This window comes from Scyliorhinus canicula, chromosome 13 (genome assembly GCF_902713615.1).
Source record: "Scyliorhinus canicula chromosome 13, sScyCan1.1, whole genome shotgun sequence".
NCBI lineage: Eukaryota > Metazoa > Chordata > Chondrichthyes > Carcharhiniformes > Scyliorhinidae > Scyliorhinus > Scyliorhinus canicula.
Genome location: NC_052158.1, coordinates 125,945,648 through 125,973,225, shown reverse-complemented (window position 1 = coordinate 125,973,225; position 27,578 = coordinate 125,945,648). Strand labels below are relative to the sequence as shown.

Genomic DNA, 27,578 nt, shown 5'->3' with positions numbered 1-27,578 from the left:
CCACAGTGCAGCTTCTGCCTCCTTTTTATAATGTAGGAAACAGAATAGCCAATGGATGAACTGCCACTTTACAATGACAGAAATTCTGCTGAGAGGTTGATTGCAGGCTAGGACAGTGGAGATAACTTACCTGCTCTTTGAAATTGTGCCACAGGATCTTTTATGCCCACCCTAGTAGGCAGCTATGGCCTTGCTTTAATGCCTCATCGAAAGGACAGTACACTATGAAAATGCAGCACACGTCAAGTTCTACACTTAAGCTTGATACTCAAACCCCAGAGTGTGACTTGAACTTGTGACTCAGAAGTTAGTGTGCAACCAATGAGCCGCAGCTCACAGGAAAAACTGTATTTTCACAGAGACGAATTAGTGAGAATGGAAAGGTTGGATTGGGAGAAAAAGAATAAACATTTTTTAAAATAAGTTTAAAAACACCAATAACAATTTACAATTTGGATGGAGAGTCTGGTTGCCATTGTTCCTTTCTAGATCTCCACAAATAGTATATCAGGAACATAATTCTCAGCATGAACATGGTCCTTATTACATCAAATACCAGCCTTCAATGGCTCCAAGATTCACTTGTAATTAAGATGTAAATCCAACCATTTCTTAACACCAATGGTGAGGTTGCTGGTGAGTTCACTAACAGTTGAACAATGCAAATCGTCCAGCAATTTCTGATGCTTCACAACCCATAGCTTATTTCTCCATCAATTACTTGGTTTCTATACTCTAGGAATTGATAGATACGGTGATAAAGGCAAATTACTGTGGATGCTGGAATCTGGAACAAAAACAGATAATATTGGACAATCTCAGCAGATCTGACAGCAGTTGTGGATAGAAAGGGGAGCTAACGTTTGTCAAAATTGACTCTTGACAGTCATCCCAACTCGATAGATATTGTGAACTGATTTTCATATTTCCAGCAATTTCTAAGAACTACAGACTGCAGTCACTTGCCGTGTAGAATTAGTACTGTAGTACATTACAATGCTAGAGCACACCACGGTGGTTCAAACTGAACAATGCATCTTACTCATTTCTTCGAAGGTGATACACCTAAAAACATGAACCCCGCCCCTTGTGGAAAGCTAACTAGGATTTTCCAATTTCAAGAGTCCACCCACTATTCTTAATAGGGTGGTGAGAAGGTTCTCACCTTCTGATAGAGCTACCAGTGCTAGTCACTGATGGATGATTTTTGCTGCTACCAGGGATTTGTTTAGCACACTGGGCTAAATCGCTGGCTTTTAAAGCAGACCCAGGCAGGCCAGCAGTACGGTTCAATTCCCATACCAGCCTCCCCGAACAGGTGCCGGAATGTGGCAACTAGGGGCTTTTCACAGTAACTTTATTTGAAGCTTACCTGTGACAATAAGCGATTTTCATTTCATGAACCTGGCTTTCTACTTTACAAGTATAGAGCAACACAGTGCAAGTGAAGGTAACTGTAATCAGTCATACATAAATACTTTGATCTTGCAACTATGTTCTCGGCATTTGCTAATATATTAACGGGTATGTCAGAGATTTCTCATGGTAGAACAAATTGCACCATGCATTCACTGGCAAGAATCCAACGTTCTTGAAATTATCTATCGTGTTGAGGTCATCCACAATTCAGCTGCCTGTGCCTTTACTCACTCAAGTCCTGTTCAGCCATCACTCTGTACTCATCGACTTCGATTGGCTCCTGGTTAAGCAATACCTGAATCTTGAAATTCTTGACCTAGTTTTCATTCCCTCCATAGCCTCATCCCTACTTAGCTCTGTAATCATACAAATTAGTAGTATACCATTCAGCTATCATGGCTGATCTGATTTTTTTTTTAAACATTTTTTTTTATGGCATGCGAGCTTCGCTGGCTCGGCCAGCATTTATTGCCCATCCCTAATTGCCCTTTAGAAAATGGTGGTGAGCTGTCTTCTTGAACCACTGCAATCCCAAAGGTGTAAATACGCCACAAATGTTATTAGGGAGGGAATTCCAGGATTTCTAAAGGGCAATTAGGGCCTAGCAACAGTGAAAGGCAACATATTTCCAAGTTGGGATGGAGATTGACTTGGAGGGGAACCTCCAAGTGGTGTTCCCATGTATCTGCTCACCCTTCTAGATGATACTGGTCATAGATTTGGAAGGTGCTGCCTAAGGAACCTTGAATATCTTGCAATGCATTTTGTAGATGGTACATATTGCTAACACTGTTCGGTGGTGGAGGGATTGAATGTTTGTGGAAAGTGTAGCAATCAAGAGGGCTATGTCCTGGTGTCGAGCTTCTTGAGTGTTGCTGGAGCTGCACTCATCCAGGCAAGTGGAGAGTATTCCATGACTTGTACTTTTCAGATGGTGGACAGGCTTCCTAGCTTTTGACCGGCTCTGGTAGCCACAGTATTTATATGGTTAGTCCTGTTCAGTTTCGACCTCTCTTTCCTAACACACAGCAGTCGTCACATTCTGCCAATGAGAAAAGACTCAGTTTACAAACTATTTTGTGTTAGCTAGCCAATCTATTGCCCTCAAATCTCTCCAGCAATCAGAAATCACTACTCTCTCTGGTCTCTTCAGTACCCCCAACTTTCAACTGCTCCATCATTGGCAGTGATGCCTTCAGCAGCCAAGCCCCAAAACTTTCCACCTCTTTCCTCATGCTTTTGGTCATTTGTCCTAATAGTTCCTTTTGTGGTTTGGTGTCAAAATTTAATGTTCCTGTGAAGCTTTTGCTATGTTAAATGTGTTATGTAATTTGTTGTTGGACATGTGAATCTTATGGTAACAAAATATGGCCCATTCCAGAGAATTGGCAAGGGTAATTGAAGTAATTTTTGTGCTTAAAGAAATCGATCTAAGCATTGTAAATAATGATGCAAATTGTGAATATCAGATCATTTAAATAAAACCCATATTGTTCAATATCTAATCATATATTTTTGTATTTCAGGGACGATAATTACAATTTGTGCCTTCTGCACATGCTTCTCGTCTTTTTGAAAGCAGCCAAGAAAAAGCTTGCCATAAAACATTGGACCTTGCTTATCCAAAGCGGCAGTGGATCCTGTATTACAACAGCAACCACATTTCAGATAATTGTAGATCCTTAAAGATAAAAACAGCCATACAAATTAGACGGAAACTAGGTTGAATTGTAATTCGTTACAAAAATGGAGTAAAGCTGTTTGATTTCTCTTGTGCAATAAACTTAATTGCAGATTGAAAATGGTACTCCATGTTTGTTGTCCTTAATTTTTAAAAAAGCCACAACACATTTGAAAGTAGTTTGTTTTATTGTGGATGGATTACTGAATATAGTTACCATGTAACAATATAATGTTCTTGTTTCCAGTTCTAAACACACACGAGATTTGTCAGAATAGGACTGTTTACAAATTGACACTTACATATACAGTTTAAATATCAATGTCAGTGCTTTGCTTTTTCAGCTTCAAATTATTATTTTGCCATTCAACTTTAGGACATTCAGAATTAGTACACTTCTATTTAAATTTAAGGAAGCATATATACAGTTTAAATATCAATGTCAGTGCATTGCTTTTTCAGCTTCAAATTATTTTTTTGCCATTCAACTTTAGGATATTGAGAATGAGTACACTTCTATTTAAATTTAAGAAAGCATAAAACACAACAAAAAGCTTTTAAAATCCTGCAAATGTTTAAGAAATTGTATGCTTAAGCCAGAATTTAATGCATTTAACTGGGAATGATGCATCGCATTTATGAAATTACTATAGCACGCATTTCCAGATATACACTACATCAGAATATTACAACTTGTTTAAATGGGGCTTTCTACTAAACTAGTCAGTGAAAATGCATTAACCCACTTCTCGAAACCACAGAATTCTATGAATAATGCAATGTCCATGTTCCAGAAGAATTTGTACTATTTTTACATAAACCTGATGGAATTGAGTTTGGTTTGCTGCATTCCATAAAGCTAAATCATCAAAAAGTAGTCTTAGGGTTGAAATTTAACTTCAGTGAGGGTGCAAAACGGGCAGTAGAATGTCTGCTACTTAATATATACAGTGTGATTTTCTGGTCCATGAATTCATGCCATGCTAGTCAGAATATTTCTCAACTTGTTTAAACAGTTACAGTTCTATACATTTTATTCATAGAAAATACAAACGAATATATATCAGCAAATTCCTGTAATGTTGCCTCTTCCAGTTTAAAAAAAAATTATTTTAATAAATGATCTTCTTGAAGCAGTTTCCAAAGCTGCCACAAACCAAACACTCAAAATGCAAACATATAGACCACAGTGCTTAACTAATAAGTAGCAACCTTTGAATGTATAATTTTGAAGTAACCTAACACTGAAAGAAAAGAAAATAATCAGCTCAGGAGAAATGGCACCACATACAAGATTTGTCATTCATCTGCATTTGATCTGCCAACCAGTGAAATAAGATTTTAGCAGCTTTGCAGGGAAAAGAATACAAACTGAAAAGCGAACAGGATATATAGGTTATCCCCCCCCCCCCCCCAAAGACTCATTGTTGGACCACTTGGTGATTTTTAATGCTCTTCAAGGAATTAACTTTCTTCTCTACGAGGTTGTATGCCTTCCCAATAAGACACCAACGTTTGAAAACATTTAGACATAGAGGAATTGATATAAATTGTTAAATAGTTTTTGAACATGAGCACTTTTTAGTTGTTTAGTGGTTTATTTTTCCACATCTGCAATTTGAAAATTAAAATGTGAATATGTAATACCCCTGTAGAAAAAAGGAAAAAATCACTAACAAGGCATTTGCACCCTATATCTATATATTTACATTCAGCAACATGTCTCAAGACATTTGAGAAAATGGAGAACTATTTTCCAAACATTCTGATCTTGCACTTACTGCTGTGTACATTATTTTGAGACAAAGATTAACGAACTGTTGCAATATTACATACATTCACATTCTGCCCCAAGATATCTAGACGCCATAATATTAAACTCTGATAGCTATTAGCAACTGTACCAATCAGCCATTTCAAAAACATAATGAATGCACTTCAGTCCTCCCCAGTTTACAAAGATAACACACTCGAGTGCATAATTGATTTTTATTCCCTAAACTTCTAGTAAATTTATAAAGTGTAATCAGATGATGGGAAATCTGTAGCACAAAATTATTTTAATGGCGTTTTATATTGTCTTAATGAAAAATTACAACTTTTTCACTTTTTATATTGACTTTCTGAAATCATGGGGGGTGGAATTTACAACACAATGATGAAAAGTATTTAGTATCACAATCTCCTTTGAAAAAGATAGCACAGAATGATTAACTGATTTGGGGAAGGTGGAAAACTGATGCAGTGCACATGCTGTAAAAACAGGAATGTTCAAAAGCACACATCGTATCTCAGCCTATTTCTTGTTCAAATTGCATATGCTACAAACGCAATGGCAGAGGAAAAACAGGCTGGTTAAATTTCCTGAATACAAAATAAATGACCTCCCTTCATGTTCCCTAAGATGGTACATTTTCTGTAATAGATTAATATGAAAGTGTGTGTCAGAATGTAAATCACGATAAAGCATTGGGGACTTCAGTTTTTTTAACTGTATTCTTTCATGGAATGTGGGTGTTGCTGGTTAGGCCAGCATTTATTGCCAATCCCCAATTGCCCTCAAGAGGGTGGAAGTGAGTCACCTTCTTCAACTTCTAAAAGTCCATGTGATCAGGTACAACATTGCTATTAGGAAGGAGTTCCAGGATTTTTAACCCAGTGGCAGTGAAAGAATGGCAATATTGATCATAGATATTGATTATATCACAGCATTATTCATAGATCATAGAATTTACAGTGCTGAAGGAGGCCATTCGGCCCATCAAGTCTGCACCAGCTCTTGGAAAGACCACCCTACTCAAACCCACACCTCCACCCTATTGCTGTTACCCAGTAACCCACCTAACCTTTTTGGACACTAATCTGTTGGATGATGAGGTAGAAGAAATATCCGGATTTTTCCCATTCTCAATTACTAAACAGCAAACTCTTCCAGGAATATTTATGTGGACAATGCCTCCCACTATCAAACAGCTTGTGACAAACATGTATGTGGCTCACATATGAATAAAGGCCACAGCAAAGTAATGGAGATAATCCCTTGGAAAAAGCCAATCTTTAGGGAGAGAAATTTGGGAGAAAAAATGCATGCATTTATATAACTGAAAATAAATGTTCTTATTGATCACCATACTCCTATTTTCCTAGTAGTGGTTGCATTCACTGCTGCCTATGCGACAACTGTTACTACAAGGCAGTAGATGTTTATCGTGCAACAATCTGGTGGATATTCGCACCATTAAATCCATCACAGACAATCCTGCCTTCAAATATCCACATGCTGTGAAATCCACAGTCAGCATTTTCCTTCCCAGTTCGAGGAGTATGAAAAGCATTGCAGCACCTTCACTGTTACTCTGGATGAGATCAGGTAAAAGCACCACCAGGGATTATGCCTTTATGTGCTGCCTCTTATCACATCACTTAATGCACTTGCCTAACTGCCTATCAGGTCTAGGAAATATTAGTTAACGGCCACTATCACAGCAATACAAATCAGTGACCATCTCTACACAATTTGTCTCATTTCTACCTTCTGCAAACACAAATTAATAGTTATTTCAACTGTTTTTGATTACATGTCTTTGATGCTATTTCCAAGGGAATTCCTATAGAAAAATGTTGGTTATTAATGCAAGAATTGCTATCTCAGGGCGGCACAGTGGTTAGCATTGTTGCCTACGGCGCTGAGGACCCGGGATCGAATCCCGGCCCTGGGTCACTGTCCGTGTGGAGTTTGAACATTCTCCCCGTGTCTGAGTGGGTTTCGCCCTCACAACCCAAAAGATGTGCAGGACAGGTGGATTGGCCACTCTAAATTCCCCCTTAATTGGAGAAGGTAATTGGGTACTTTAAATTTATAGAAAAAAAAAGAAAGAATTGCTATCTCTAGGGCGGCACAGTGGTTAGCACTATTGCCTCATGGCACTGAGGACCCGGGTTCGACCCCGGGTCACTGTCCATTTGAAGCTTACACATTCTCCCAGTGTCTGCGTGGGTTGCACCTCCACAGGCCAAGGATGTGCAGGGTAGGTGGATTGGCCATGCTAACCTGCCCTTTGATTGGAAAAATTAATATATTTTTTAAAAAGAATTGATAACTCGATGTCCACGATTTTTGCTGCAAGCAGAGTGCTTTTGGCAAATTAGCTTATGCAACAAAAATAAATTGTTAAATCTACAATCCACCATCCAATAGAACACAACAGCACCGAAGACCCTGCACTGGACAGAGACTGCAGCAAGGATTAAAATAAGGATCACTCAACTGAGATTCAGACAACTTACAAAACTCAGGCTTCATGTTAATATATCGTCTGAGCCACTTCAATTGTGTAGTTCACACATACAAATCCAATCCTTTTCATGAAATGGAAATCTTAAAGGTGGTGAGTCTTTATCAAAACTTCATAATTCAATTGCATATCTCTTTTTACATTGGTGTCCAATATTTATCTTCATCATAATAATGGAATACAGACAAGAATGTGTTTTTAATTGGATTGCAATGGACCTAAACGTGTTATGTATAAAGCGTGAACAATATAAAAGGTTTGCTGTAGCAATGAGAATGGTCCAAACAAAAGTGAAAAAGGCCCTGAAATATCAAGCTGAAGATCATTGAAATTATATGAGGTTTTACAAACCTCACAGCAACACCATTCTCACATGATAAATTGTTTTAGAAACGACTAGTTTGGAATTTTAGAACTCTGCAATAAGCATGTTGGGTTAAAACTAAGGCAGATTTCACACAGTTATGACATTTTTCAACGGCAATATTTTTTGCTTAGACTCGTCATAAACCCTTGGTAAACAATCGCGTCTATAACTTCAATCACAATACCACCCTTCTGTGTTCAGCCAAGAGTATCTGATACGGGCACAATACTGACCAGTTTTTCCTCCACCCGAGTTAAGACATCACATTACAATTAAACACCAAACCTTCCGGCACTGTGGTGAAGAGACAGGTTTTTCTGCATTAACATATGGATTTTAATTGGCTTTATCCAGATCCTAAATGTACAAATACAAAAACCTCAATATACTCAATATTTAAATAGCTTTTGCTCCATCTGCTCCATTCTGTCAAACCCCCAAATCCATTTTATTTTGTATACCAAGCTTACCCTAATTAATTTACAAACTATTCACTGCATAGAAGTGAGTAAAGCTGAACAGATTAACCATCGTGCAACAAAATAAAACAGCAGAGAATTATACCAGCCAAACACACATCACAACAACAGCAATGCTTCCTGAATGCATCTCACTTTACAATCACTTTTACAATCTGTCCATCGCTATAATATAGAGAGTCTAATATAGTAGATATGCATATCTCTTGCTAGAAACTATAGTGCAGTGTATATGGGATTTGTTGAATACATTACAGTTCATTATCCTGATGATAGTACAATGAAATAGTCTGCTCACGAAGAGTATCAGGAGACTCCTCCAACCACCCCACTTCACTTCACTAACCTGGCTGTACGATACTTTAAATGCTAGGTTCTGACAGCTAGTAAACAAAAAAACTGTTAAATTCAAGCCAAAATTTATTTCTTGAATAATCCTTTCGCTATCCTACAGAATCTGAAATTAAAATAAATCTATACATTCTTGGCAAGTCTTATTTATTAGACAAAGTACATGATAGCAGCTCAAATTGGGCAGTAACATATTGGCTTTATGCAGTTAAATCTGCAATATCCAAAAAAATATTAGTTGTGAAAATTTGATGAATGGAACGCTAAAGGCTCTCTTTGACATCATTTAGCATTGTAGTACCTAGTCCTAAACATCAGATCACTGCAACATCGATAAGGTATCAATGCCATAGTGACAATTAAGTACTACAAATTAGAACACCCAATACCAAAAGGTGAGAATTTTTGTTTACAGACATTATTTTAGTTGTCTCTCCAAGATCTCAATGTATCTGCCTTCAACCAGAATGGCAAGAACCCGGAAGGAAGCAGATGCATATATTTCAAGCCAAACTGTTCAGCTGACTGAAAACTTGCTCACTTTGGCATGAATGTTGACTGTTCCTGGAATGCACCCTGTAGCAAAAGGGATGAATGGTGTCTGTTATAATACACACAATACCAGGATTGGGCAGTCTCCTCTCCTCCCAAAAAGAGCCTTTAGACATTCATGTAAAAAGATACTCTTAAAAATGCTTAAATGAACAAAATTGTTCAACAAAAAGGACAAATGAAGAGTTATTAACTATTTGATGAGCAGAGACACAATCGCTAAATTTCTGTTCTTGGAAGGCAATAGATAGCATCTTCATTATAGATATGTAGAATAGGTGTAGGCTGTAGTGCCAGTTCTAATAAAAAGTGCATGAATCAACTCTTCAAACCCAAATTTCAAGTGGCGCGGTCTTCTTCTTGGTCAGTCACAACTTGTACTCTGTGAACTCTCCTCCTCTTCACCCTCAGACTCCAAGTACAGTTCTATAGTCTGTTTGGCAAGGAGTTCTTTACGTGCCTGCAACCGGTCACACCGGGGACACTGATCTGACTTAAAGCAGCACCTGTGATAACATGCTTTACATTCTGCAGAGTAAAAAAGATAAATACTGTTTTTTGTTTTAATCACGGTACTCAAACCTCAACAGCAGTTTAAAATATAATTTAACATAAGTGAACTTATTTGGTGTTACAACATCAGGTTAAAGTTCAACGGGTTTGTTTTGAATCACTAGCTTCCGGAGCACTGATCCTTCCTGAGGTGAATTTCTGTGTACTGTGCTCACCCCAGTCCAACGCCGGCATCTCCACATTATTTGGTGTTAACAGTTTAATGCTTAAAGTGAGCTATAGAAGCTAAAGCAATGATATGACAGAGTTCAAATCCCTGAATCTATGAGAAAGAATTTGAATGGAAGATTTTCCCAGGACAAACCATACCAACCTCCCAAACAGAATGAACACAGGTTAATGAGTAAACATAGACAACTTCCATTTATAATCATCTTTAAGCTGGTTATCATCTCAACCAGCTTTTCAAAGTTGCGATAAAATGACAAACGGACACCAAGTCAAAGGACACATTGAAAAGCTTGATCAAAGGGGTGGGTTTTGAGGAAGGTCTCAAAAGAAGAATACTGGAGACAGAGGGATTTTGAGAAGAAAGTGCAGGACTTGAGAACAAGATAGCTGTCAATAGTGGATGGAAGGTGCGAGGAATATACAAGAGATAGAGCTGAAGGAACAGAACAAAAGGTTCCAGGCGGGGGGTAGCCACAGGAGCTTTGGAGGTGACAACGGCATGGATGAATGGATAAGAGTTTCAGGAAATGACTGATGCAGTGGTAGGCAAAGTTACTTAGGTGGAATTAGACACGCTGTGTTGTAGGGAACATGAGGTTGAAAGCTCATCGTGGGGACACATTGGACAGCAATAATGCAAACATTCTGCTACATGACGAGATAGTAGCCAGGGAAGAGAACAGCATCTGCAGCAGTGTCCCAAAGTGTCCTAAGCCTAATCATCTTTAATAACTTTTCATCCATTAGGTCATTAATTGGAAGGTTCGCTGATAATTGCAGTGTTCAGTCGCATTTCCAAAGCTTCAAAAACCAAAGCAGTCTGTGCTCAAATACAGCAAGACCTGGGCAATATCCAAGTAAAGTTGTCTGATATGTGGCAAGTAATATTCATGCCACACAGCTGCCAATCAATAACCTTCTCCAACAGAAATCTAACGATTACTGCTTGACATTCAACAACATTCTATCGCCGAGGGAACAAGTGCCCTTGGTCTGAGGGCAGCACAGTAGTACAGTGGTTAACACAGTTGTTTCACAGCTCCAGAGTCCCAGGTTCAATTCCCGGTTTGGGTCACTGTCTGTGCGGAGTCTGCACGTTCTCCCCGTGTGTGCGTGGGTTTCCTCCGGGTGCTCCGGTTTCCTCCCACAGTCCAAAGATGTGCAGGTCAGGTGGATTGGCCATGCTAAATTGCCTTAAGTGTCCAAAATTGCCCTCAGCGTTGGGTGGAGTTACTGGGTTATGGGGATAGGGTGGAGGTTGGGCTTGGGTAGGGTGCTCTAACCAAGGGCTGGTGCAGACTCGATGGGCCAAATGGCCTCCTTCTGCACTGTAAATTCTATGACTCTAAGTCAGGAGTGTGGTGAATTCTCTCCATTTGCCTGATGAGTGCAATTCCAACACATGGAGCTCAACACCATTAAGACAGAGCAGACCATTTGATCAGCAGCCCATCCATGACCTTAAAATATTCACTCCCTCCACTACTGGCAGCAGTGTCGACCATCTACACGACACAACAACTTGACAAGCGTCCTTTTTTAAAAAAAAATTTAGAGTACATAATTTTTTTTTTCCAATTAAGGCGCAATTTTAGCGTGTTCAATCCACCGACCTTGCACATCTTTGAGCTGTGGGGCGAAACCTACGCAAACACGGGGATAATGTGCAAACTCCACACAGACAGTAACCCAGATCCGGGGTCGAACCTGGGACCTCGGCGCCGCGAGACTGCAGTGCTACCACTGCACCACCATGCTGCCCTTTGGCAAGCCTCCTTTGATATCACTGTTCAAATATGTGATCTCTGATTATCTTGAAGGTTAAGGGCATCAGCTAAATGCGAACACCAACTGAAAGTTCCCTTCCAAGGCACACACCATCCTGACCTGGAACTATGCAGCTATTCCTTCATTTTTGATGTCAAAAGCTTGAACTCCCTTTCGGAGAGCACCATGCATTACCTATATAACACTGTTTGCAGCAATTCAAGGCTGCGGTTCTACCACATTCTTGTGGGCAATTAGGGATAGGCAACAAATTCTGGCTTTTCCAGTAATACTCACATCCCATGGATGAATATGAAAAAAGACAACTTCAGTCTGTCCTATACTTAATGTAGAAAATTATGGGTCCAAGACTCCAAAATGATATAGATGGTTTGGTGGAGTGGCCAATAAAGCAACAGATGGAATTTAACACAGAAATGAGAGGTCATGCATTTAGGGAGGTCAAACAGTTATAGGGTGTACACAATAAATGAAACATACTAAGAGGAGTAGATGAAGTGAGAGATCTTGGTGTACAAGTACACAAGTCCCTAAAGACAGCAGTTCACGTAAATAAGGTTAAGAAAGCATATGGAATGCTCTTCTTCATTAGTAGAGGTATAGAATATAAAAGTAATATAATGTTGGAATTGTAGAAAACACTGGTTAGGCCACAACTGGAACACTGTGCGCAGTTCTGGTCGCCACATTACAGAAAGGACGTTATTGCTCTGCAGAGAGTGCAGAGGTGGTTTACAAGAAGGTTCCCAGGATTAGAAAAGTGCAGCACGAGGGGAGATTGGATAGGTGAGAATTCTAGAACTAGGGGACATGGATTCAAGATAAGTGGCAGAAGGTGTAGAGGGGACAGGAGGAAGAACATTTTTACACAGAGGGTAGTGGGAGTCTGGAAATCGCTGCCCAAGTTGGTGGTGGAGGCAGAGGCCCTAAACTCTTAAAAAGTACTTGGATGTGTACCTCAAATGCTCTAAGCTACAGGGCAATGGATCGGGTGCAGAAAGGTGGGATTAGAAAGGCCACCTAGGTGTCCTTGGGCTGGCATGGACAAGCTGGGCCACATGGCCTCCTTCTGTGCTGTCAATTTTCTATGATTCAATGGATGTTGGACAAGCAGTCTGACACCACAGAATTAGCAAAGGGGGTCAAGAGAGTTGGCACAAATATTTTTAGAATCTGACCCAGTATGTTTGGATAATGTAGCCACGTGAAACATACATGGCAGGGGAATGTAGGGTGGCAGAGGGAAGAACTTTGGAGAAAAGGACCAAAAAAAAGGGGGGGAAATGAAAGGTGGTATAATTGCGTGCCTGAAAGAGCAAATGGGAACAGGCCAAAAGAAGCAAGAAACACACCCCACCCACCCCCCCCCCCCCCCCAACCACAAATATTATGGATTAGCTCCAGAACAGAAGGCTTTTCCAAAGTATATATATCACCTCTTAGTATCCCATGCAACATTTTGTTTTTAATGTTGATATGACTGACAGTTAATTTTGTCTTTTTTTAAAAACACACAGTCCGGAAAACAACGGTAGTTTTAAGCGATTTACATTTGTATTGGTAAACATTAGAAAGAAGGTACAGCTTTCAGTGGGTTTGAGTGCCTGCAAGGGTAAAACAGATAGTTAGATTCATGCTGGACAAAGGTGTTTGGGGGCTGGTCAAGTTCCAACTGTGTTTTTATTGTGCTTAGAGGGGGCAGCGGTGTGAATACATAAACCAGCAGTGGTTGCTGAGCAACTGGGGCCTTGTAGGGGAGAGAAGCTTGTAAGTTTTATTTTAACTAATTGGATTGCAGTTAAAGATAGATAGTGAGAGAGAAGGTAGCTCTCGCAGCTCTGCTAGAAGGAATTGGTTTGGAAGGCTAGAGGGGGATCTCTCTCAGCTTTGCTAGAAGAAAAGCCATACAATGGAATAAAAGTGCAGGATTGGACAGCAGGAAACCAGAGAAATGAAGAGATGTTTACAAGATCAAAAGGTGTTAGAACAGAACACAGTTTGTTCAGCAAAGTTAGAAAGTGGAGACATCAGAACGATGTATGAAATGATCTTCAGGTTTGAGAGATTTTACTGCAGTCTGTGGAACGCAAGTTGAAATAACTATGAAAATCGGTGGGGAGATCTCGGAGTTTGTGTAAAAGCAGGTAACATAGAACAGTACAGGCCATTCAGCTCACGATGTTGTACCGACCATTTATCCTAATCTAAGATCCACCTAGCCTACACCCCTTCAATTTACTGCTGTCCATGTGCCTGTCTAAGAGTCGCTTAAATGTCCCTAATGACTCTGACTCCACCACCTCTGCTGGCAGTGCATTTCACTCTCTGTGTAAATAGCCTACCTCTGACATCTCCCCTATACCTTCCTCCAATCACCTTAAAATTATGTCCCCTCGTGACAGCCATTTCCACCCTGGGGAAAAGTCTCTGGCTATCCACTCTATCCATGCCACCCATCACCTTGTACACCTCTATCAAGTCACCTCTCTGCCTTCTTCGGTCCAGTGAAAAAAGTCCTCGCTCCCTCAACCTTTCTTCATAAGACATGCCCTCCAGCCCAGGCAGCATCCTGGTAAATCTTCGCTTTACCCTCTCCAAAGCATCCACATCGTTCCTATAATGAGGCGACCAGAACGGGACACAATATTCCAAGTGTGGTCTAACTAGGGTTTTATAAAGATGCAGCAAAACCTCGTGGCTCTTAAACTCAATCCCCCTGTTAATGAAAGCCAACACACCATACGCCTTCTTAACAACCCCATCAACCTGGGTGGTAACTTTGAGGGATCTATGTACGTGGACCCCAAGGTCCCTGTTCCTCCACACTTTCAAGAATCCTGCCTTTAACACTGTATTCAGCATTCAAATTCGACCTTCCAAAATGAATCACTTCACATTTAGTGAGGTTGAACTCTATCTGCCACTTCTCAGCACAGCTCTGCATCCTGTCAATGTCCTGCTGTAGCCTGCAACAACCCTCAACACTTTCTACACCTCCCCCAACCTTCGTGTCATCGGCAAACTTATTAACCCACCCTTCCACTTCCTCATCCAAGTCATTTATAAAAACCACAAAGAGCAGAGTTCCCAGAACAGATCCTTGCAGGACACCACTGGTCTCCGACCTCCAGGCGAAATACTTTCCATCCACTACCACTTGCTGTCTTCTTTTGGTCAACCAATTTTGTATCGAGACAGCAAAATTTCCCTGTATCCCACGCCCCCTACCTTTCTGAATGAACCTACCATGGGGAACCTTACCAAATGCCTTACTGAACTCCATATATATCACATCCACTGCCCGACCTTCATCAATGTGTCTCGTCACATCCTCAAAGAATTCAATGAGGCTTGTGAGGCATGACCTGCCCCTCACAAAGCCATGCTGACTATCTTTAATCAAATTGTTTTTCTAAATAATCATAAATCCCATCTCTCAGAATCCTTTCCAGCATCACCGCAGGGATCAGTGCTGGGACCTTTGCTGTTCATAGTATATATAAATGATTTGGAGGAAAACGTAACTGGCTGATTAGTAAGTTTGCAGGCGACACAAAGGTTGGTAGAATTGCGGATAGTGATGAGGACTGTCAGAGGATACAGCAGGATTTAGATCGTTTGGAGACTTGGGTGGAGAGATAGCAGATGCAGTTTAATCCGGACAAATATGAGGTCATGCATTTTGGAAGGTCTAATGCAAGTAGGGAATATATAGTGAATGGTAGAACCCTTAAGAGTATTGAAAGTCAGAGAGATCTGGGTGTTCAGGTCCGCAGGTCACTGAAAAGGGACTGTGTGTTGAGATCACTGTATAATTATAATATATTTTGTAATTTGTGTTAATCCAAAAACCTGTGTGTAGAAGGGTGCAGTAAAGGAGTATTATATAATAATTCAACGTTTGATGTTTAATGAATGCTTGTTTCTGGTTGTTAAAAATAATTAGCGATCTTGTGACTCTATTCCTCCACAGTTTAGAAAAAAACAAAAAGTTATGATCCTTTGAGCCAGGGATCCATTCTGGGATCTTCCCGTCCAGTTTTATCAACTAGGATTGTAACAACACTGGGTACACACAAAAAAGCTGCTACAACATTAATAGGTTATGCAGATAAATGTATATAGTACATGCTTTTGAAATTTTGAAGATACTACCATAATACGATCAGTTTTTTCTCATCTCTTAATGTAACTTCAAAATACTCACCTTCACATCGTTTACATTTGTTCAGTTCAAAAGGGAAGATGATATCAGTACCATCACCACAGAATTCACAGATGAAGCCTTTAGCCTGACAAAGCTGAGTAAAAACAGGCCAATTATTTATTTATTTTACACTGTACACTGCTCTATTACAATAGGAGTTCACTCTAAAAGAAGCAGTTCATGAGTCAGCCAGGCTGTCACCAGATGAATATTAGCAGCATGATTAATAAATAAAGCAGTAGACAAATTACAAAAGCTTATAGGAAACTTACCATACATCAGAATCGGTTCCATATTTCAATCCTAAAGTGCAAAATTTCAAAGTCCTGGGAGAAGTTCACACTTCCCTATTTCCACACTGGCAGTGAATGAAATTACATATTTTGGCAGGTTTGAATTGAACTAATGATAAAGTTGGAAGAGTACATCATTAATGAAACTTCCTTTCCTACATAGACCATATGACCATAAGACATAGGAGCAGAATTCAGCCATTTGGCCCATCGATTCTGATCCGCCATTCAATCATGACTGATATGTTTCTCATCCCGTTCTCCTGCCTTTTCCCCATAACCCCTTATTAATCAACCTATCTATCTATGTCTTAAAGACGCTCAGTGCTTCAGTGATTTGGCCTCCAATGTCTTCTGTGGCAAAGAGTTCCATAGATTCACCCACCCTGAAGCTGAAGAAATTCCTCCTCATCTCAGTTTTAAAGGATCATCCCTTCAGTCTGAGGCGGTCCCCCCCCCCCCCCCCCCCCCCCCCCCCCCCCCATCCTTTGAAACTCCAATGAGTACAGACCCAGAGTCCTCAACTGTTCGTCATATGACAAGCTCTTCATTCCAGGGATCATTCTCGTGAACCTCCTCTGGACCCTTTCCAAGGCCAGCACATGCTTCCTTAGATACAGGGCCCAAAACATCTCACAATACTCCAGAGCCTGACCAGAACCTTCTGCAGCCTCAGAAGTATATCCCTGGTCTTGTATTCAAGCCCTTTTGACATGAATACGAACATTGCATTTTCCTTCCTAACTGCCGACTGAATCTGCACATTGTCCCTTTATGCATCTGATTTCCTCAGCCTTTTTCCATTTAGAAAATAGGAATTCTTCCTATCAAAGTGCCTAACCTCTCAATTTTCCACATTGCATTCCATCTGCAACTTCTGTGCCTACTCTCCTAGCCTGTCCAAGTCCTTCTGCAGCCCCCTTGCTTCCTCAGTACTATCTGTCCCCATAGGATTTATTAGATTGGCACAGTTCAATTTGTCCAGAATCTGGGTCACGCAAAATGGAAAACAGGTTAGAGAAAATAAAAAAAGATAGAAATTACTGTGGTCTTTAGAAAATGTTGACATGGCAGGATGAAATAGCTAAATTTACTAGTCTTGGAAAGTCATTAACCTAAACATTGATGGAAGCTGACCCAGTTAAATGATTTAAAACAGTGAACACAAAAATTCCACTTAAAACAAACGTATGAAAAATAACCCATCAAGTAATTTAATCTGCAAAGTAGGTGCTTCCTTTAGATAGATATGAGTCACTTACAAACCGTTCCAATTTGGGAGAGGAATCCTGACAATCCACTTACTGGAGCCTCATCAAATAGCACTTGAGAATTGATAAAAGACTAATGATTCAATCTGCTATATTTGAAAATTGGCTTGCGTTGATGATTCTTAACTGTAAAAAATTGATAGGTGACAGGACTCAGTGTGACTGTTTTAGAAGATTTACAGAAACGGAAGCTGTGGATAACATTGTGGATCATAAACTGCTTGCCAAAGTCAATTGGGCTCAAAATCTGACACAGCGGCCTCACTGAGAGAAGGAAATCTTTGAAGTTAAACCCTTGTTTGAATTTGTAACCCATTCATCGGCAGTGTAATCCCACCATGAAGGAAATAATAAAACCATGACATCTCTAAAAGCCAGTTTCCATATGGATGATTCACAAGATATACCACAAGTATTTAGAATGATAGCAGAATGTATCTGTCTCAATAAACCATCTGGAACATTGCTACTATTTTGTATAAACCATCCATATTTTTGATGCACCATGTTCTTATTTGCAATACTGTTATGCAAAACTACATAAATGTTTATTTACATTGAAAATCAGTGTCATTTCTTTTGAACATACCATACATTTCTCCACGTGTGCTGCACCTATCATCACCAGTTCCTTCAACCTTCCAGCCAGTTCCCCTTTCTTCACAGCAATGAGATCATTTAGTGAATATAGATGATGATCCTCAGTCAAGTGACCTGGTTCTGAATCAAAGTTATCCAGGAGACTACAAAAGAAGCACATGACAATATTCTATAATGGAGATTAACAATCCTGATTGCACAGGCCCCCCACAAAAAAACCAACATTGCCACATACTCCAACAATAATTAATATTGGGCATTTTAGAGTTGCTAATGGCCGAGCACCTATACTTGCTGCTTTAGTTCAGCCATTATTATAAATAGTCACAGTACATAGCTTCTGTATTAATGTAATAGTTTTAAAATGGGTCAGAATTAAATGGCAACCACATCAATATAGTTGATGACTGTGGTTTTAGCAAAACTTGGAGGCGATCATTTCAAAGATGGTACTTCGTTTTTAAGTATAATCTTCAACTTTGTGCTTTAACTATGGAGAACTGCAGCTTGCAATATTTCTTTGTGAAGAAGGGAAGTTCACTTGCTGAGTGCAGTCCTTTACAATTTTTCTTTTTTAACTTCTCTCCAAAGTCCAAGTGTTGGAACTTCCCAGATGCATGACCATCTCTTACAACTGCCTTTCTGAATCTCTCCAATCAAATTTCAGTTTCTTCCATGGGATCAAAACAGCCCGAGTCAAGAATAACAATCTCTGACAAAAGTAGAGCATTAATCCTACTCCACTTCCTCTGCAGTCTTTGACACAGGTGATCAACATCCTACTCCTCCCCTCACCTCTTCCCTTTCTTTGTTGCTAATTGACAGTCATAAAATTTATGCTCAACTTCAGATGGGAGAATTTTGTTACTGTAGTCTGAGTCACATACATCATCCACCCACTTATTCCAAACAGCCACCAGGCATCAGGAAAATGAGGCCAATCAATTGCCATCACCACTTACGTCAATTGTTGTGTGGGCGGCATGGTGGCGCAGCGGTTAGCACTGCTGCCTCACAGCGCCGAGGACCCAGGTTCAATCCCAGCCCCAGGTCACTGTCCATGTGGAGTTTACACATTCTCCGTGTGTGTGTATGGGTCTCACCCCCCAAATATGTGCAGACACGTTAAATTGCCCCTTAATTAAAAAAAAATCTACATTTTTTTTAATCATATAAAGCACACCAACTATTTCAGGCTTCAAACCACAGTTTTCACCTACAATTACCTATCATTTCATACTTTCAGACAGCGCCACCACTGTCAAGAACCCATGCAGTTTACAACTGCAATTTAAAACAAGAGAAGAAACTGTCCAGATGCTACAACCCCACTCAGTCAGAACAAATAATCCCTTAAATTATTGTTTGGACATTGTATCCAGCACATCGTTTGTCCAAAACGTGTAGGCCAGGCTGTGGCAAATGTTTTAAAAAGTGTACACAAAATGAAGAAAGTTGGGCGCACTAAACATTAATTTGTATCTAAAGTGCGAAACTGCTAATAACTGACATTTTGATAATCCATTTCATGGGCACAATACTCTGCTGCTTCGTGCTGAATACAGTTTTCTAGAATCTGGTTCATCAATCCAGTATAGAGTGCAAAGCTATCTCGACACAATCTAATTTTTTCCACAAGTGCAAGAAAGCTCGCAGCTCCGGTTGTCTTCTACCTTCCAGTTATCATCTCTCATCTAAGGGTGGCAACATGTTGGGGTATTTTCATATAACGAGACAGCACAGAAGGCATGTCATGTGTTGGCTTGCATTTTTGATTTTGATTTATTGCCTTTATTATTAGCTTTTCAGGTAGTTTGACAACCAGTTGGTCTCACTCCTGTGCTCTTTAACAGAGAACGCGGCAACCTTTTCCCCTTCAAGTGTTTATCCAAATCTCTTTGAATGTTGCTATTACAGGCAGTACACTCCAAATCATCAGAACTCGCTGCATTAAAAAAAGATATCTCATCTCTCCTTTGGTTGTTTTGCCACTTGACTCAAAATTTCTTCCGGGACAGCACAGTGGTCCAGTGGTTAGCACTGCTGCCTACGGCGCTGAGGACCCAGGTTCGATTTCGGCCCCGGGTCACTGTGTGGAGTTTGCACATTCGCCCCATGTCTGCTTGGGTTTCACCCTCACAACCCAAAGATGTGCAGGCTAGGTGGATTGGCCACGCTAAATTACTCCTTAATTGGAAAAAAATAATTGGCTACTCTAAATTTAAAGAAAAATAATAAAAAACTCAATTTCTCCCTACCAGTCTCCCTGCCAGGAGAAACAGTTTCTACCTACTTCATCAAAATTCTGAACCTCAATTAAATGTCCTCTTAATCTTCACTGAAGAAAATTCCATTTCTCTCTTCTATCCATTCAGCTTTCATTCCTGATCTCATTTTAGTTAATCACCACTGTATCAAGGCTTTGGCATCCTCCCGAAAGTGTGGTGCCGACAATTCACACATTATGGGTTTATGGACAACTACCAACCTCGTTCTAGTTATCTCATTCTAGTTATCATTCTTCAAATGCTGAATTCTCCAACCCCCACTTGTCTCTTCTCCAGAGCAACCAATAGAGGACGAAACAAGCTCAGCAGCATTGACCAGTCGATTAGAAAACTCAGCAGCATTGGCCAGTCAATTAGAAAACTCAGCAGCATTGGCCAGTCAATTAGAAAACTCAGCAGCATTGGCCAGTCAATTAGAAAACTCAGCAGCATTGGCCAGTCAATTAGAAAACTCAGCAGCATTGGCCAGTCAATTAGAAAACTCAGCAGCATTGGCCAGTCAATTAGAAAACTCAGCAGCATTGGCCAGTCAATTAGAAAACTCAGCAGCATTGGCCAGTCAATTAGAAAACTCAGCAGCATTGGCCAGTCAATTAGAAAACTCAGCAGCATTGACCAGTCGATTAGAAAACTCAGCAGCATTGGCCAGTCGATTAGAAAACTCAGCAGCATTGGCCAGTCAATTAGAAAAAAGGCAAACAAGTGATTGTAAATTTCTAAATAATCTAGGATTATGTTAAAACAAAAAGTGAATTTGAACATTTGGGGAAAAAGGTAGCCCGAGAAAATTACTAAAGATTAGCAAACAGAAAATTGAGGATGCATCTTCAAAATTCAGACATTTTGATTGAATTTTTCCTGGAGATCAAATCAGAGTGTAAACTGACTGCATGAGTTATCACATCACAAAAATGGCCACGTTAAATTTGACGATGGAGAAGAAATGAGGGTATATTTTCAGAGTGCCTTGCTCATTAGAGTGTGCACACATTTTGATTTAAGTTAGATAAATTTATAAAAATTGTGGGCAATGTGCTTCAGATTTTCAAATACATTCCAATAACGAGCAAGATCCCTCTCCATAGGTGAGGACTCCGAAAAATTTACTTGATGGCATTCTTCTACATTCTATCTTGCAAGCTGGAGTTCTCCACAACTTAAAAGAGTGGATGACGTTCATGCATTAATTACTGAAATTTTAACCCCTGCTGGAAATTGTCACAGACGTTAACACTTTTAACTCAACGGCGTAAATGCAACTAACCACTTAGAAAGGGTTGCATCAATACCAACAGCATTCAAGTTGGAGGATGCAAGGAATCCACAACAACTTTGAGGTATAGAAGATTAGCAATTAAGCTAGTTTTAAATAAATACTCAAAGTTGGAATTAAGAAAAACAATTGCAAGTTGGCAACAGATAACCAAAAGCCATTTTCTGCACAATTTTTCAAGTGATGTATAATATCAAGTATTCAAAGTAAATGGAATCCATGTGGTATACCTTATGAAGTATTTTGTTGATGGCAGAAAGAACCTCCACATATGGAAAAGCTGGTTGTCTTGTTACCAATTGCAATAAGTCATATTTAGTTAAGTTTGAATTTCTAGTCTGGGGTATTCAAATACAGTATTCAATTACTAGTAAGGCAGCAGCAGAAACACAATCAATCTTCACTGCTCCCCCATTAATGCTCTATTTCATGGAAGTGCTGTGGAAGAAGCAAAGGAATCACTTTATTAAAAAAAAATCTAACTCACTCTTTTGCCAGCCGGCACGTTTTGAATAAGTTCTTCATGTGAACTAACTGGAGTCTCAGCATCTGACAACATTTTCAAAAATAGAAGAAAATATGAGTTAATGCAGATTTATCAGATTTTAGTCTGTTTTTTTTAAAAAAGCACAGTTTGGGGGAAGGCTTCAATTTTGCTGTTCACATTTTTTGGTATGCGTATGAGTTATCAAGTTATCTCCAATAGGATATAATCTTACAAAACAATTTTCACATCACTGGATAATACTGAACCAACTGGAAAATTGCAATATTAAGTCAGTATTGCTAGACACTTTGCAAAATATGGTAAGCAAAAATAAAAAGTTTACTTGGGCCCTAAAAACTGTAGCTAATGAGTAAAAATATATTCTATGCTATTTTAATCACTGGATGGAACAAATGCAGTACTTCAAAATAATTTTTCATACAGATTAAAAAAAGAGAATATTACAGCTCAGAAAGAAGCCACTCAGCCCATTGTGCTTGTGCAAGCTCGCTGAAAGGGCCATCAAATTAGCCCCATTCTTATGCTCCTTCCCCATTGCCCTGGAAATCTTTCCTTTCCAGAATTGATCTCATTCTCTTTTTAACACTATTCTCGAGGCAGTGCATTTCAGATCACAACAACTCACTCCATAAACAAATTCTCTTAATCTGCCCTCTGGTTCATTTGCCAATTATATTAAAATTGGTGCCTGGCCCTGTTATTGGATGTTCTTAAAACTTAATTAGAATCCTAACTATAACACTAAAAATTACTTCCATACTGGTGGCACTGCAACAAAAATGGTGCAGTCATTCTTACAGACATTGCAATCATGCTACTTTCTTACATCAAGAAAGCGGATTTCTTAATCATTGGAATAATCTACTTTTCAGTCCTAATAAGGAAAATATCTTCGGATTGCTTACATGAATTTGATCCAGCGCCTTCACCTTACGATACAAAACACTGTTGATGTCCTGAACATTGAAGAGTGGATCATTCCAGATTTTATTCATCAAATCCTTGGAAAAGTTACTAACGTAATACTTGCTGAAGTCCCATTTCCGCAATATCCGGCTTGGGATCACCGACTGGACATTCTCGTGACAGCACTGGCAGAAATACTTCCCCAGATATTCACAATAACGTAGTCTCTTTATGTAATCTGGAAGGAAAAGGGAGAAAACATTTGCAAAATCAGGAGCTGTTGGGAAAAGAGCAAGTTCACAATAGAATGCTATCATAAATCCACTGCACAAAATAACGAAGAAATTAGAATTTGTATTCATCTCTGCATTTTGAAGGATATGGCTCACTCCTTTTCCTCTCAAACAAAAAACGCCCCGTTATCAATAATGTTTAAACAAACAATGTATTTCTGAGCCTCCTGCAGTGTCTTTCGTAAAATCAAATACTACGATGCACTGTGGTTCGTCAACAAACCTACCGGCCAGTGTCTCTGTGTCTGGAAACTCAGAAAAATGCACCAGTATTAGGCCAGATTTTTGTTTTTAAGTAACATAATTTTTCAAACATTATTTTCAGGGGAGGCCGAGGGGCAAGTCACAGAGGGACTGTTAGCTACGTAAAATTATATATTTGCATTAGCAACATTTATAAATAAAACAACCCCATGCAGACGGAAATAGAATACTGAATATGCAAGTACAAGCAGAACTTTATCACCATACTTAACTTCCTGAACATCATTTACCTGGCTCCACTCGGATACCACATCCTGCGCAGCGATAATTTTGTTTGGCAACAACCACCTTTCTCCTATAAGGACAAAACATTATCACATCAAATTGTCACAACTTATACTCAACGAAAAGAACAGCATCAAGTAGAAAAAGTTTAGTTGCCGAGCTTTTAGCTTACTTGGGCGAAGGGTGAATGTTGAAGATTATTTGTGGCCGAGGTGGTGCCCATTCTAAATTTCCTCTCACTCTAATTCGCAGTTTGTAAATATCAGCATGCTCGCCATCGTCAGGAGACACCGGAAAAGAGTCTGGAATTGGCAAAAGCTGTAAAAAAGTTATTGATGTAGAACTGGAATAATTAGTCCAACATTAGTTAAATCTGCTCAAAGTAACAAAATCGAAAAGTTCTCTCATCTTATTGTCACAAGTCGGCTTCAATGAAGTTATTGTGAAAAGCTCCAAGTTGCCACATTCCGGCGCATGTTCGTGGAGGCCTGTGTGGGAATTGAACCCGCGCTGCTGCCTCGTTCTGCATTACAAGCCAGCTGTTTAGCCCACTGTGCTAAACCAGGCCAGTGTTTCTGGAGAGGGCAGGGAAAGGTGCATGTCCAGTGGGAATGGAACACATTTTAAATAGAGTAATCTAGGGCAGCAGTGGTTAGCAGTGCTACCTCACAGCAGTGAGCAGCTGGATTAGATCCCAGCCCCTGTCCGTGTGGAGTTTGCACATTCTCCCAGTGTCAGTATGGGTCTGACACACCCACAACCCAAAGATGTGCAGGGTAGGTAGATTGGCCACGTTAAATTGCCCCTTTACTTTCTTTTTTATGAAAAAAAAATTAAATTATCAGCTGTGTACTTTGTGACTATGTGATCCACTACATTCCATTAAAGGTCAAAGCCTGAATTTTACCTTCGGGGGGCACCCAAAGTTGGCATGGGTGGAAAATCCACTCCTGCCCAAGAGTGCAATTAAAGTAGGACCCTCACAGCATGTAACAGGGGTTGCTGGATGGGTCCTTGCTGAGCACGGGTGGGAATGCACCAGGCACCGATCCCAGCTCGGAGGTGGGGGGGGGGGGGTTATAAAAACCGAGGAGGCAGCTCGTTGAAGGCTGCCAGGAATTGTGGGGAAGGTGGAGGGCACTTGTGGAATAATAATGACTTTCCTGTTGTCCACCAATGGCATCGGCTCCAGGGCAATTAGCACAGTTGCTTCACAGCACCAGGGCCCCCAGGTTAGATTCCTGGCTAGGGTCACTATCTGTACGGAGTCTGCACGTTCTCCCAATGTCTGCGTGGGTTTCCTCTGGGTGCTCCGGTTTGCTCCCATATCCCAAAAGACCTGCTTGCTAGGTAATTTGGACATTCTGAATTCTCCCTCAGTGTACCCGAACAGGCGCCAGAAAATGGCGACTAAGGGCTTTTCGCAGTAACTTCATTGCAATGTCAATGCATGTCTACTTGTGACAATATAGATTATTATTATAGGATGTCATGGTTGGCAGGCAGTTGGGCAAGTCGAGTGGACCTGGAATCCCAGTTTTGCCGATGAGTGCCCGGCTGTCCCAGAGCAGGTCAGTGCCAGGTACCACATTCTTCAGGCCCAGGGATGGCGGGAGAAGAGCGTCGCACCTGACAAAGAAGGCCTGGATAGAGGTAGCTGCCCAAGTCAGCGAGCACAATATTGTGCGCCACACCTGGATTCAGTGCCACAAAAGATTCAACAATCTTCTACGGTCAGCAAGGTTTAAGTGCAGAGATGGCATGGACCGGTGTGGCGATGTGCAGTCAGGTGTCCATTCCATGTGCTCAGGGGCCTGAGTATATATGCCACCTGGCACTGAAGCCTGCCAAGGTTGGTCTGTCAGCACAAAAGGCTGCATTGCATTGGAGGGAGATGTGTGCCATAGTGACAGTCTGCGGAGATGGGTGAGGCACATAGTCTGTCTGCTACGTGCCCATCCATCAATGGTGAGCAGTGAGGTCTACCACACCTCACACAGGCAGATGAGCTGCCCGTCAACTTTGTGGGCTCTTCTAAGGGTGCTACGGATGAGGGCGTCTGCTCCATTATCCATCTGCCAGTTGCCACTGCATCTGATGATGCTGCGACAAGTGAGGAGTGCCCAGCCATGGGGCCAACTCAGGCTCAAGTGGCGGAGGATGCCAGCCAAGGTCATCACGCCTACCAGGACTACAAAGTCAACAGGCTGCCTACAATGCCACTGCCAGCGACAGGGAGGAGAGGGAGGGGGATCAAGACACAGCACTTGCAGACGCAAATTTCAGGTACCTTGGGCACAACAGGATATGTCACGGATGACATTATTTGCATTTCTTACTTAGAAATTTGTGTTTGTGTTGAGTTTGGAATATTTGTACACTTTTTGTATTCATGTGAAGTCATAAATCATGCATGGAAATCCTGACATGCTACAAGACAAGCTGTAAATGCTAAACAGTAACTAGGAAGCTCAAGCTAAACGCTATACTCACACAGCTATGCACCTGCAATGGCAGAGAAACTGCTGCTGCTCTAGGGGCCTTTTATTTCACCCTTGGATGATGATGAGGGTAAAATTATTATATCGGAATTAATTTGAAACTCCAGTTATCCAACAAGGGCTCAAGGGGTTAAAAATCTTCTGTATTGATCTGCAGTACACACAAGCTGTTTAGTTGAAGTTGTCAGCCACAGGAAGCATGCCCAAGGACACCTCGCACTGGTGATGATGCCCAGAAAAGATATGCCAGATGCTAATTATCAAGGGTGATAGAGGAACAGTGTGGGATCTTTTTGTCGGTGCCAGCCTGTCAGGGAGAGGGAATGTAGCTATTCAGTATTGCTATAATAGTGTGTCATTTATCGTGGGAAACAACATTTTACTTTGAAGGTAGGTGAATGACATCCACATTATCGATAATGGGGGGTGATAGGGGAACAGTGTGGGATCTTTTTGTTGGTGCCAGCCTGTCAGGGAGAGGGAACGTAGCTATCCAGTATTGTTATAATAGTGTGTCATTTTTGTGGGAAACGACATTTTACTTAGAAGATAGGTGAATAATATCCACATTCTCGACAATGGGGAGCCGGTGATAAATAGTAGGGGGCACATATATAGATTAGACAGTTTTATTAAGTATGCGGACCTTTGATGTGATCGGCTAATTATCCACATATACTATTCATGCTGCAACCTTAAATCGATAGTCACGATTGGACATAGTAACAAATGATTGGTATAAGCTAATTTCTTGTAACCGAATCTCTACCACTCTTGAATCTGTGTTCTCTGGTATCCCAATTTGGAATGCCACTAGCTTTTGCTATGGCATTGTAATAAAGGCCTAGTTTTAACATCAAGAGTCTTCATCTTGAGTTTCTCATGAGTGGGAGTGAAGTACACCAAAGCAAAATGGCTGCACTTTTTCCCACAGATCAGAAAATGCAAAGGATATGAGCATCCACCCATTTTTGCCCATACGATGAACTGAAAAATTGCACGAGCAGTATAAAATTATTGTTCATTGGCTCTTTAATGGTCATAATTGGCCCTTTAAGGGCAGCACGGTGGCCTAGTGGTTAGCACAACCGCCTCACGGCGCTGAGGTCCCAGGTTCGATCCCGGCTCTGGGTCACTGTCCGTGTGGAGTTTGCACGTTCTCCCCGTGTCTGCGTGGGTTTCGCCCCCACAACCCAAAAATGTGCAGAGTAGGTGGATTGGCCACGCTAAATTGCCCCTTAATTGGAAAAAATAATTGGCTAATCTAAAATTT

General features: G+C 40.6%; 1 protein-coding gene across 4 annotated transcripts in view; it reads right to left on the bottom strand.

The window, feature by feature from the left end:
- Positions 1–8,643: 8,643 nt before the first annotated feature.
- Positions 8,644–27,578, bottom strand: part of rubcn (rubicon autophagy regulator) — a 77,520-nt gene continuing 58,585 nt past the window's right edge. For all 4 annotated transcript variants that reach the window (XM_038815581.1, XM_038815583.1, XM_038815582.1 and 1 more), the window contains 7 exons: positions 23,977–24,122; positions 23,810–23,874; positions 23,022–23,260; positions 22,096–22,157; positions 18,037–18,190; positions 15,884–15,977; positions 8,644–9,672 (listed from right to left, as the gene is read on the bottom strand). In XM_038815581.1, the coding sequence (XP_038671509.1) occupies positions 9,509–9,672; positions 15,884–15,977; positions 18,037–18,190; positions 22,096–22,157; positions 23,022–23,260; positions 23,810–23,874; positions 23,977–24,122 (924 nt within the window). In that variant the 3' untranslated portion in view covers positions 8,644–9,508. The remainder of the gene's footprint in view (positions 9,673–15,883; positions 15,978–18,036; positions 18,191–22,095; positions 22,158–23,021; positions 23,261–23,809; positions 23,875–23,976; positions 24,123–27,578) is intronic.